Here is a 13,930-nt window from a genome sequence, read left to right as displayed (position 1 = left end):
GGTGGTGCGGCGGCAGCAAGAGGCCCCATTAGCTAAAGTGGTGCTTCAGGTTAAGAACAGTTTCAGGTTAAGAACAGACCTCCAGAACAAATTAAGTTCTTAAGCAGAGGTACCACTGTATATGGTAGCACTGCAGTAAACCCACTTTCCCCATTTCAAACCTTAGTGTAGGACCACTGTCCCAACTCAATACATACCATAGCAGGTACATTTTTTTACCCCCTAAGGTTCTTGGTTTATTCCATTATTTCGCTTTCTTAGCTGCTCCCTGTGATTCAGCTCAGGCTTCAGCAAAATAATATAGCATTTGGGAGAAAAGATGCAGCCTAGTAACCCAGCACTGGAAGCTAAAATAGAGAAGATCTCCACAGCTACCATATATTTGCCTTTGGTGCTCAGGTATGCTGGTACAAATGACACCCAAACACTGCAGAACACTAGCATACTAAAAGTGATGAACTTGGCTTCATTAAAACTATCTGGCAACTTCCTGGCTAGGAAGGCCACAGTGAAGCTTATAACAGACAGAAGTCCCATATAGCCCAGGACAATGTAAAACATGTTGACATATCCTTCATTACATTTTATGATGATCTTTCCTGTTAGTGACTGCATGTCAACATCTGGAAAGGGGGGAGAGATTCCTAGCCACACTGCACAAATGACTCCTTGAACAAGGGAGCAGAAAAGAACAATTGAGCCTGTCATTGTTTTCCCCACCCATTTCCTCATGCTGGATCCTGTTAGAATATTGGGGTGTAAATCACCAATATTCTTACTATTGCCACTGGCTTCGGTAAAGAAGACAGCAAACAATCGTAGGTGCTAATCTACGTTTATTCAGAGAGTGTGTGTTCAGCCATCACTCTCCAGTTCAGAAGAAAGTGAAAGTGGTAAGAGAACAAAGAACATCACATGACAGGAGATCAGGTTACAGCTTGAGCTCCTGTGTGGGAAAGTTACAGCAATCATATAAAGTAAACATTCATCCACATGCAGCATCTGTGCCATGCAGAGGATTTATGCTAACATCTCCCCTGAATCCTGAAATGGAAAAAGATGCAAATGTGAGAGCATCATTAAGAGAAGTGAACAGACAGTTGTCATAAACAAAGTAGGACTTTCCTGCTGTGGAACTCTCTGAGACTGGATTGACCAGCTTTGGCTTCCAGGGGACCAGAGCATTTGCTCTGTTGACAGAAACAGTGTTGCGTTTGACAACCTGTTGTTGTGGCTTAGCCTGTGTGACTGCTGCCTGTTTTGGAGTTCTAAGCACAGCTAAATTTGCAATTGCTGTGTTGGCAAACTCCTGAGAATACCTCTTGGGTCCTCTTCTAATCCTCTCAGACCTGCGTGAGAGGTGCAAATCCTGTTTACTGAGATTCTCCCCCTCAGGACTTTTGGGAGAACTCATACCAATGGTAAACAGTGGGTCAAGTGCTTCTAGCACTTTTTCATCATCCGATGAAGGTCTGTTAAAAACAGCATGAGTTCCTTTGTGTATGACTGTCTCCCCTGTGTCAGAGCTACTCGGGGTAGAGCCTTCAGCAAAGGATTCATCTTCACTACCACTTGTGTCAGTGTAGGAAGCATCAAAATCATTGGCACCTATGGGAAATTCATCAAGAACATTTGTTTCTTGTGGCGTAGGAGTGTGTTCTACCTCTTGAGTAAGAATCACCTCATTGGAAGAATGCAACATAACTCTATATTGACCTTCCTCAAAACCCAATAGAATGCCTTGGACTGGCTTGCCCTCAAGCGAAGCCACCCACATTTTGGTTCCAAAAACCTTAGTGTTGCTCACATCAGGCTTTTGTTGGAACAGAATCTCATAAGGAGAACGCTTCTGTCCTTTAGGAACCTGTCTGAGCCACTGGTAAAGGAAAAATGAGATGCTTTCAGCCCACAGTTGTTCAGACAATCCTGAACTCAGCAGTTGCGCTTGCATGCCTGCTTCTAACTCAGTGTTAACCTTAACACATAAGTTTTTGTCCCAAGCTGCCTGGGTCTTGGCAAACTTGTGGTGAATGCCTTTGTCATCAAAAAAGGCTTGAAACTCCTGTGAAGTAAAAAGAGGAATGTCATTGGTCAATAAACATTCAATTTTACAACCATGTTTCAGTTCAACCTTAGCATGAAATTCAGAAAATTTCACAATAGCCTGCTGAGGCTTTTGCAGAGGATAAAACCACGTATACTTAGAGAAGTGGTCAGTTATCAGAAGATAATATTTGGCCTTGCCAAGGGACTTCGGCATAGGACCAAAAACATGAGCAGAAACGATCTGGAAACAACGTGTTAGACCTTTCTTGCTTGGTTGCTTCTTTGCCACCTTAGGCTCCTCTGGACCTGTCAAACAATCATCAACAACATTAAAACATGCATCACTTTTATCATAAGATAATCTGAAAAGGTTATCTTTGTCTCTGTGTCCCGTCAAAAGAACTTCTCCATCTTTAGAAATCACACAGGTGCCCCTGTGAAAACACAGCTCAAACCCCTTCTCATCAATTTGAGAAACACTGAAAAGGTTTTGCTTCAGCTCTGGAACAAGATACACATTACTGATACTCAAATTTAGAGATTTCAGAAAAATAGTTCCTTTTCCAATGGATTTCAAAGAATTGCCATCTGCCTGTGACACGATGGAGTCCAGCTTCTCGAAAGTCTGGAACAGTCTCTTGTCGTTCACCAGATGGTGCGAAGATCCAGAATCTATGATCAGATAAGACCCGTCGTCGTCTTGGTCATCAAGCTGAGTGAGCATTACAAGCATCTTGCGTGCTGTAGGGCCCTTGCTGCTGCCACTGCTGCTGCTGCTGCCGCTACCGCTGCTGCCTCGCCCCTTAGGCCCAGAAGCCTGTTGTTGACTTCCTGAGTCCTTCTGGGGTCGTCTGCATGTCTTGGCTGTGTGCCCAGGAATATTGCATAACTGGCATCTGACCACAGTTTTAAGGGCTTGTGCAGTCTCTGCAGATGCACCAGGTGAGGGTGAGTAGCGCTCCCCGTTGGCCTCCGCCTGTGCGCGGGTCCTGTCCTCCTCATTAAGTAATGAAGCATAAATTCCTGCTGCAGTCATTTGCTGAGGGTCTTGAGCCCCCAGCTGGGCTGCAATAGCATTATAGGACTTGGGAAGGCTATTTAGCACTGTAAAGCAATAAATGTCGTCATCCAAATTGACGTTTCTGTCAACTAGCTCCTGGCGTAGTTGACGCATCTGATGCAAATGGGCTCTCAGGTCTCCTCCCTCCTTCAGACGCAAATTAATTAATCTCTGAAAGTATAACATTGTTGATCCGGCGCGCAACCTCAGGTGCTCGTCCCGAAGATGAGCCCAAACATCATAAGCATAGTCTAAGTTCCGAATATGAACCAGCTGTGATGGGTCCAAATGCAGAACTATTGTTGCCCTTGCCTGTGCGTTGCGATTCAACCACCTTTGGCCTGGCAAAACGGGCGGTGCATTCTGAATCAACTCAATAAGTCCTTGCCGGATAAGAACACATTCCATTTTAACACTCCACGTTGCGTAATTTGAGTCATTTAACAAAGGACACAAACTCTTGGGTGTTTGATCTGAATCCCCGGCTTTAGCCATCTTGCTACTGTAAGCGTGCTGCTAGCTTCTGACTTCAAAGTACAAAGAAGCTGCAAATTAGGCTTTCGGCAGGCATCTGCAATTAAGCTGCAACTTTAGAGGTTTTATTGCCGCTATAAATCAGTCCCGGTCAGTCCCGGTTACTCACTGCTCCCGTTGATAAGGAACGCAGACTATCCGTGCTTTTCCTCCCCTGGAACGCAGGAACCGGTGACTCCCAAGCAGGCGAAATTCCTCAGGATCAGCTGCTGCAGATTGAGGCCTGTTTACGTGCCTGTTTTCACGCTTTTCAGAGGTCCGCGGATCGAAACCCCTGCTCTGCTACCACTGTTAGAATATTGGGGTGTAAATCACCAATATTCTTACTATTGCCACTGGCTTCGGTAAAGAAGACAGCAAACAATCGTAGGTGCTAATCTACGTTTATTCAGAGAGTGTGTGTTCAGCCATCACTCTCCAGTTCAGAAGAAAGTGAAAGTGGTAAGAGAACAAAGAACATCACATGACAGGAGATCAGGTTACAGCTTGAGCTCCTGTGTGGGAAAGTTACAGCAATCATATAAAGTAAACATTCATCCACATGCAGCATCTGTGCCATGCAGAGGATTTATGCTAACACTTTCCTGTTAGTGACTGCATGTCAACATCTGGAAAGGGGGGAGAGATTCCTAGCCACACTGCACAAATGACTCCTTGAACAAGGGAGCAGAAAAGAACAATTGAGCCTGTCATTGTTTTCCCCACCCATTTCCTCATGCTGGATCCTGGCTTGGTGGCCTTGAAAGCCAAAACCACAATGATGGTTTTGGCCAACACAGAAGAAATAGCCACTGTGAAGATGATGCCAAAAGCTGATTGTTGTAGAAGACAGGTCACCATCTTCGGTTTTCCGAGAAATAAGAAAGAACCGAGAAAGCAAAGCAGGAGAGAGATCAGAAGGGTATAGGTGACATCCCGGTTGTTGGCTTTGACTATGGGGGTCTCTTTGTGCTTAATAAAAATTCCTAGCACCAAAACTGTGATCAGAGAAAGCATAGCTGAGAGTGAAGCTAAACTAATCCCTAATGGTTCTTCATATGACAGAAAGCTCACAGCTCTGGGAATGCATCGATCTTGGCCTTTGCTTGGGTACTGATTTTCTGGGCATCTGAAACAATTTTCCATGTCTGGGGGGTAGAAAAATATTTTAGTGCAAACTCATGTAAGACCTTGGAGGAAAATACCACAATTACTTATGAAGTGGATTTGCTGCTCACAGAGAGTTCTAGCTTTTCATTCCATGTGCAGAATTGGTTGTGTGAGAAGAAATTTTAATATTAAACATAGAATCATAGAAATTTAGAGTTGAAAGGTACCCCAAGGGTCATCTAATTCAACCCCCTGTAATGCAAGAATATTTTGCCCAATGTGGGGCGCAAACCCACATTTTGAAGATTGGGGACTCATCTATACAGTTGCAGATAAAACGTTTTAAATATGTTGTAAAGTACAATATACACATGGGACACTAAGTGGTGACAGTGAGCAATGCTAAATTTATTTTTCAAAACGATTTTAAAAAAAAAACATTTTCACAGCATTTTTAATTGTGTGTACATTCTACCTAAGAGTCTTATGCGCTACCAACCTATATTCCAGAAAGCTTATGAATAACAGTATGTAGTGATTATTATTATCATTGTTAGAAGTAATTGAATAATATGATTTTTATGCTAGTTCTTTATACTGATTAATGCACATTTAACCCTTTACTTTGTGTTTTAGCAAATCCTCAAGTATGTTTTTGTCTGTTTCATTTATTGAATGTTGCCTTGAGCAGGAACAGCAACTCTAAAATAAATAAATAAATAAATAAGCCAGCCTGCTGCTAGGTTTTTTTGCTATATTTTTAAAATTTTCTTTACACACTCTTATTTAATTAATTTGGGTTATTTTATTACTGTTATTTTAATTGCTGTAATCCATTCTGAGATGGATTTAGAGCAGGCTAAAAATATTCTGCAATCAATCAATCAATACATAGGGTGACAAAACACACATAATTCTGCATGTATTGATTGTTGCATGACATTCTAAGCAGGGTTTCTAAGGTATTTCTAGAATGCAGATAGAAGCAGGTGCAATGTTTGCCATTTATGGATTCTAAGCTGGAGATACTCATGACAATTTGCCTTGTTTTCATTATGTTGGATTGATTTCTCTTTCTACACACATTGACAGTATAGTCTGTGAAGGCAATACATGATTCATGACTAATTGTCTGTGTCGGTCAATTACAGTTAATAATGGAATTCTAGATTTCCCAGTAGTATTGTCAGATAAAGTCTGATTCACACATCAATGTACCACATGAATTCTCTTATCATTTGATGACCTACATATAAATGTGTGAAATGCTTTCATTGACAAAGACTGCATTTGAAGCAAGGTAAGTACTCAGATTGCTGAACCAGTTTTGAGGTGGAGTAAACGTATTGTAACACCATGGAAAGATGGGACAAACTGAACACTCTCACCAAGTACTTACAACCATTCAATGGTCTGTTAGATAAATTGGTGGTATGTGCAGAAAATGTTGGTACCACTAACCCTTTTGGTTTGAAATCTCTCCATCTGGGCATGGAACACAATCATAGCAACAAAACTTAACCCCTTCTCTTTTCTTCTTCTGATAACCAGGGTGGCAGGAGTCACAACACAAAGAAATAGGCAGCACCTATTAGCAAACAAAGCAAGGAATATGATGGAATCAATGAAAAGAAAACAATCAACTTCTTGTTTTTTACAACAAAATGAATAAGCTGTTGACTCAGAAAAATCAAAATATATTGAACATTATTACATAGTACACTACTGAGCCCAATAGTTATGTTCCCAAGGACAATAAATTACTTGTCTTAGTGCATTATTGTATAGGACAGGCATGACTATAGATGCTAGAAAGACAAGATTTGGCCCTTAAATAGGTTTTATTATACATATCCACGGTCCTGCCAAAGACAAGGCAGTTATTGTGACTAGACTCAGGGATAAAGAATTGAGACAAATGAAACGGGTTAAAATGGGGCTACATTTTATTACAGCCATACCTCGGTTTAAGTACGCTTCGGTTTGTGTACTTTCAGTTTAAGTACTCCACAGACCGTCTAGAACGGATTAATTCACTTTCCATTACTTTCAATGGGAAAGTTCGCTTCAGGTTAAGTACAGACTTCCAGAACCAATTGTGTACTTAAACCAAGGTACCACTGTACTATTATGAGAAGTGCATAACCTAAAACCTCAACCTTTGGTCAAATATCTTGACAATGGCAAAGGGTATGGTATAGAACTGGAGTTTGGTCACTCTCTTCTGGTGACGAGAGAGGCCTTCTTGTTCCAGGGGCCCCATGACTCTGGGCACGTGCATCTTAAGAATGTTACATATCCAGCATATGGGCCCACAACCCAGAGTAGGTGTCTTCTGGAAACATTCTTCACCTTCAAAGGTGCCAAATGGTGTCCATCTGTTCCCTTTTCTCTCATTAACTTCTCCAGCACCTTCCAAACAAATCAACATATTTATCTGCATCTACTGCTAAACTAGGGTTACCAGATGTCCCTCATTCCCAGGGACAGTCCCCGGATTTGCAAATCTGTCCCCCGGACAAATTCCATCCCCAGAATGTCCCCATACTTGCAAATCTGTCCCCGGGAAATGTGGCAGCGGCAGCCTCAGCAGCCCAGAGCCAGCCTGGTAGTGCAGTTGGCTCTGGCTGGCTTCAGGAGCTGCTTGCTGTTCGCTGCCGTGGCGCCCATCATTTTTCCCTGCTGGAAGTCCCCATATGATGTGTCTTTTGCGCAACACATCATATAAGGACCTCCGGCAAGGGAAAATGGCAGGTGCCACGGCAGCGAGCAGCTCCTGAAGCCAGCCAGAGCCAGCCAGCGCCCCCTCCATTTCGGTGCCCTAGGCGACGGCCTAGTTTGCCTACATGGACACTCCGGCCCTGTATAGACCCATGACCATACTCCCAGATGCCACTGTGTGTGCATCTCCCTCATCTGTCTCATCTCTGTATTTGGGCTGGTCACAGCAGAAATGCTTCCAGATGCACCATTTTCTGACTGGAGGGAACAACTATTTCCATGCAGAGATTGATATATTCAGCTTTCTCTATTTACACCTCTCTTTAGTTTATGAATGCAAGACAAGTTATCATCCATTACATGGATCTTGTTATTGAACAAAGGATAGTCTTGAACATTGGCACACCCATATGGAGAATGGAAAGTAGCTCTCAAAAGCACCCCCAAACTCATACCTGGTTAAAGCTTCCATGCCACACAATTATATCTTCATTGATGACAAACTTATATTCCATTGGAGCTTTGTGTTCAAACTTTCCAATTTTCACTCTAAGGAATGAGTTATTTGGGGAAATCACTAGGTTCACTATGTCAAGGTCAGCTTCCATTTCCCTTTTATCATTAAAGGACACAATTTCTTCTGCAGAATTATTAAACGCAATGCTTTGAAGAAATGGGTGAAGCTAGTTGAAATGGGCAAAAATGAAACAAAGGGGTAATAACCTATATGTTTGGTGTGTTTATATTAAAGAAACTTTATACAGAGCCTCTAAGAGGCTGAAAGCAAGAATATTCTAAACAACAAGAAATTCGAATCCTATTCCCAACTATTACCCTAAACTTTATTAAAAGCAGCAGCAACACAAGACCAAAATAAAAAGACACATGTATCTCAACTAGTCTAAAACAGTGGTGGACAACACTCAACTTTTACTGCCATGCTTCAGTTGGGTGTTAGAGTTCAACAGCACTCAGAGGGGCACAGGTTTCCCATCCTTGTTCTACAAAGTGGCTCTAAAATATACATAGCTGCCAAGTACCCCATTTCCCGCAGGTGTCCCGAATGGCAAAATACTCCATATTCCCCCAGATTACGGAGCTCCTGCTGGCAGCCATGTTCTTCTGGTGCCGCACCGGCACCAGAAGTTGCTTCTATGCACTTCCGGACATGCATAGAAGCAACATCTGGTGCCACTGTGCCCACTTCCAAAATGTCCGCGGCACCGGAAGTCGCTTCTACGCATGTCCGGAAGTGCGTAGAAGCGACTTCTGGTGCCATGGCGCTGCTGATCCCAGATTTTTCAATCTGGAACTTGGCACCTATCAAAATATATGAGCAAATTAAAAGGTATTGTAGTACAAGAAGAAAAATAAAGTGGATGGCAGGTGAAGCTTCCCGAATGAGCAATCTTCAGCTACAGAACAACAATGGAAAAGGCCATTTGGAATATTTTTGGAACCTCGATGCTGGGTTTTACAATGTTTTCATTCATTACAGTTGTTTGAAGTTTTATGTAAGTGCAGCCTAAACAACAGTAACAGCTGTTCTGCAATAGTGGAAGATGGGAAATGTATGCACTTATTACTTGAACTTATATATTGCTCTTTCTCCCCAAGTGGTGCCAAGTTTCTAGTAAAGGTCAGTGGGGTGGTGGAGGTTGGGTGGCATGGTTTGCAAGTGCTGCTGCTGCTTACCCAGGTGGAAAAGGGGAGAAGCAAGGTGTGAGGAGCTCAACATGATGCAAGCATGGTGACAGGAGTGTTGGGTGCACACAAAACATTAAGCTCACCATGCTTTGAGCCTCCTCATCTTAGTAAGTAACAGTGGAACTTGCTGTATGGAAGCCAGGTGAGCAACACCTCTCCATCTCCACTGACCACTACAGGTACTTTCCTATGTTTATACTATATAAGCATAGTATTGGAGTATATACTTTATAATGGAATTACAGGAAGAGAAAATTGGAAACTATAACAGTTTATCAATAAATAATGTGCACACCACCATTTCACCAGTTGTTCACAGATCAACAGGATCTTGGATGTTTGATATTATCTCACTTTGTATTGAGCTTTTCATGACAACAAAAGACTGTCCCCAACTAAGCTTTACACAGAGTAGATCCATTGAAATGAATGTACCTAAACTAGTCATAAGCATAGTCATAGGGACACGGGTAGCACTGTGGTCTAAACCACTGAGCCTCTTCGGCTTGCCAATCAGAAGGTCGGCGGTTCAAATCCCCATGACAGGATGAGCTCCTGTTGTTTGGTCCCAGCTCCTGCCAAGCTCACAGTTCGAAAGCATGCAGTGCAAGTAGATTAATAGGTACCACTCTGGTGGGAAGGTAAATGGCATTTCTGTGCACTGCTCTGGTTTCAGTGTTCCGTTCTGAGAAGCAGCTTAGTCATGCTGGCCACATGACCTGGAAAAACTGTCTGTGGACAAATGCCAGCTCCCTCGGCCTGTAAAGCGAGATGAACGCCACAACCCCAGAGTCGTCTGTGACTGGACTTAACTGTCAGGGGTCCCTTTACCTTTACCTTAAAACTAGCCATGTCTATAAATTTTAATGGGTCTACTCTGCATAGGATTATCACTGAATGCAACCACCAGTAAATTCATTGTAGAAATGCTACCTCCCAAGCCCCAAAATCTTGAAGACTTCTCTTATTTCCTTTTATTCTGTTATTGGATCTAGATGAATACATTGCATGGAAAGAATGCACCACAGCATAAACAGCATTATAGATGCTGTAGCTGTGGCCAGTCACAGCTATTTCAAACAGAGATCCAGGAAGACTTTCTAGCCTCTCCTCCCCAGTACATTCACTACCATCCTCCATCAGATCCTGGGAATTTGGAAATGAGCAGCCAAATATTTGCTCACAGAAGTCCTTGAAAAAGCTGTTTTCTTGTGTCCTGCAAAGTTTTATATTTTGAAGATATTCCTTAAAGCTTAGAAGCTCATGTGAGTGCGCTGTGAACAAAATAGCACCTTGGAACACTTGCAAATTTGATTTGGCTTGAATGCTTGTTAATGCAACATCGATCTGGGCTGTCATGATCCACAGCTTTTTCCAAGACATCATATTTTCTTTATATACAAGATCTGTTATAAGAATTAACCATGAAATGATCATAGTTTCTCCATAGACAATCAATGTATTAGCTGTGCTATTTGTCAAATGTTGATTAATATTGAAGGCCATAGTGTTCATTTGGTTTCCTGTATGCCAAGATGCTTGCTTTGGAATTCTTTCTGCAAAGGCTGAACAGATGCCATTCTGAGAAAGCATTGGTTCCAACATCTGCAAGAACTGTTCTCCACTATCATCATCCACAGCAAAGAGCCCAACCCACATCCATCCAAAATGCTGAAGTAATCGGACAATCCCCAGGTACTGATGAGATTCATTTGGAACCATGCGGTAAAAGGAAGTTGTATCACTTTTCCCTGGGGCGAAGGAGCCGTATGTCAGCTATTTTTTAAAAAATGTTATTTCAGTGGTGCCTTTGTGATGGAAAATCTGTCAGTTTCAGTTTCTAATTTTTCCACTTCTAATATCTAATACACATTTTTGTATGCAAGGATGCCTAATATATCCAATTTTTCAAAAGCAAATTCCCTTTATCTAAATCATTTTGTAAGCAACTTTCAGTACTATATGCATTTGTATGTGCACTTTGCTTTAGTTTAGGCATATTTAAACACATTACTTTGCTGAAGAACTGCATTGCAAAACTTTCAGACGTGCAAATTTCAAAAGATGGCTGTGTTTCAGTTTGCATATGGTTTCAGAAAGTGCAGATAAGGGAGGTTTGCTGTTAAATACAAATCAACAAATTTTCTCCCCAATTACTAGCGATGCATTAGTAGAGATCTGCATGGGACTGCTATGAATATAAAAGAATTTCCATGGGGAAAAAAGCACTATCATTGTAAAATAAAGCAACTTGAAATAACAGCAGCTATTCCAATAGCATAAAAGGAGACTGTGGGGTACAATTTATGGGGGGCGGGGGATAAGAAGGAAGCCTTCCAAGTTGCCAGATTATATTCCATGCCACCTGTTTCCCTAGTCTGTCTGAAGACATTCCTCATCAGGATATGTTCTTTAATCATCACACAATATTTTGTTTTTCTGTGAACCATGCCTCTCTTTCTGTATGGTCTTTTAAAGTCCCACAATCTCCATGCACAAATCCTACCTGTGGAATCTTGTAGGGGCCCAGTATGTCTGATATGTGAAAGGAGGTGTCTGAGCCAAGACCACCAATGACAGCCATCAGGTTTTTTGGCAAGTCACACCTGTAGTTGGGGAAAAATCTACGCAAATTGCAAAGCAGATCTAGAGTGGTACAATAGGTCATCATCAGACTGTAGTAGCTGTCATAGATGTGGAAACCAAGCGTGATATTATGCAAGATCTTTGGATTCTCATTGATCTCATTCACAGCAAACGCCAAGGCCAGGATGTGCTGGTATAACTTTGCCACCACTCTGCAAATGGAGATACATTCTCTTTCACAAGAGGATTCTACAATTCATATAAATCATTTTAGCACTGTGATGGCCCACTCTACATTTAATTAAAACAAGTCTATTCACACAAATGTCATAAATTTGTTAGAATTAAATGGGAGGGGAGTAAACTTCAGAGAAAAACTAAAATGGTGATCAGAGGAAGAAAGATAAATGAAGACAAGATGGATGATAGAGCAGTGCAACACTGAGAGAATTGGTGAAGTACAACTTAAAAGCTGCATTAGTTGCAATGAATGCAACTAATATATGGAATCAGAGCTTTAGTTTGCCTTCTCTAACTAGAGGTGATCCTCCAAGGTGTTAGACAATGATTTCTGTGAGCAAATATTTCTGAGGATTGTACCAGAGACCTTTTATATGTAAACAATGTGCATAATCAGTGAGCTATTTCCAATCTACCCACCATGGAAATGCCCTGAGAGAGCTCTCCTCTACTCAGCCAGATATATATGGTGATTATTTGGCTTTCTATTGACTTGCTGCTTTTAACGACTACAATGAATACTGTGCCCTCTATTAGTTTGTGCTCTGTTTAAAAGGAAATGCATTAATATATACTACTCTGCAAAGCTTTTCTGAAGTAAATGATACCATACTGTCATTCCTAGTGAGGGCCATTTAAGGGAGAAGGAAAAACAAACAAAATCTTTCCATCTTTTCCTACTTAAGCTAGTCTCCTGATCCGACACTCATCAGTGTTTTCAAACATCTTTTTCAGGCTTGTCCAAAGTGGAGAAAAATCTGGATTTGCACCAGCCTGTCTACCTAAGGGAATCCACTTGATGACCTCCACTTCTGAGTGCTGTCCCAGACCTTTCCCTCTTTTACTGTGGGCCTTTAAAATTCTTGCAAACTGCAAAAAGTTCGAGATAAACACCATAGCTGCCAAGTTCTCCCTTTTTTTTAAGGGAAATTCCCTTATGCTGAATAGGCTTCCTCGCGAGAAAAGGGAAAACTTGGCAGCTATGATAAACACACAGACATGGGCATTTAATGGGAAGAAATATCCACAATTTTGTACTGGTGTGGACAAGCGCTTAGTTTCTTTCCTTTTGAAATCCAAGTTCACTACTTTCTATATAAGTTACTCCATCATCTTTGCTATCTTCATGTCTGATTTTCCTCATGTCCGCATATCCTTGCAGGCAACATTTTCAAACATGAGGCTTTTTGCTTATTTATTTATTTAGGCTTTAATTTCTGAGATTCTTTTTAGAGTTATTGTACCTTATAAATATTATACCTGACTATATGCAAATGTGGTGTATGTAAAGAAAACATGACCCTCTGATTCCAAGATAGGCAGAATTTTTCATTATGGAAGGAGGAAATGTGGATATACTGTGAAGAAGTGAGGGCAACAAAAGAATTAAAAAGTCAGTGATTGAGAAAGATAGGAGCCCTCTTTGGGCGTTCAGGCTAGACACATAAGCACAACATTATGCTGGTGTGTGAATGAGGTATCCCTTCTCCAAAGGAGTCTGGGTGTGCAACCACTTCAGTACTGACATTTATGTATTTAGCATGATGATCTGAAGGGGGCTTGCAAGTGTGTTTTCCTGAAAAGTAAAAGTGAGGGATCTTGATCCCAAAGAGGCTTTCAAATATATCAGACAAACATGCTACAAGGGCCCACATTGGACCTTTTCACAATATACATGGTGGTCATGAAAGGAGGTTGTGTGCATTCCCTGTCCCTCTAAACTCATTTGCCACAACGCACCCCATACATGCATTGTTTTAGAAGTCTGTTTCTTGCATTACTCACAATTGAACATCAAACTCATCCTGGGAAGGGTGTTTGCTGAAGGAAACATCTGAAGAAATGTATATTATCTGAGAAGCAATTCCACCAATGAGAAGGCTACCTTGTAGATACCACTCATGTGGAATATGGATAGGATCGTTCATATGGCACTGCATGGTATCA

At 41.6% G+C, this 13,930-nt stretch overlaps 1 protein-coding gene across 1 annotated transcript; it reads right to left on the bottom strand.

Annotated features, from left to right (window-relative positions):
• Positions 1–222: 222 nt before the first annotated feature.
• Positions 223–13,923, bottom strand: LOC118078903 (vomeronasal type-2 receptor 26-like). The gene is made up of 6 exons (XM_088654626.1): positions 13,769–13,923; positions 11,664–11,955; positions 7,906–8,133; positions 6,191–6,317; positions 4,327–4,767; positions 223–701 (listed from the first exon to the last, which is right to left on the bottom strand). Exons 1-6 carry the CDS (start codon positions 13,921–13,923, stop codon positions 223–225), a joined length of 1,722 nt encoding a protein of 573 aa, XP_088510752.1.
• Positions 13,924–13,930: the final 7 nt, after the last annotated feature.

This window comes from Zootoca vivipara, chromosome 12 (genome assembly GCF_965207765.1).
Source record: "Zootoca vivipara chromosome 12, rZooViv2.hap1.1, whole genome shotgun sequence".
Taxonomy (NCBI): domain Eukaryota; kingdom Metazoa; phylum Chordata; class Lepidosauria; order Squamata; family Lacertidae; genus Zootoca; species Zootoca vivipara.
This window is presented reverse-complemented; position numbering and strand designations above follow the sequence as displayed.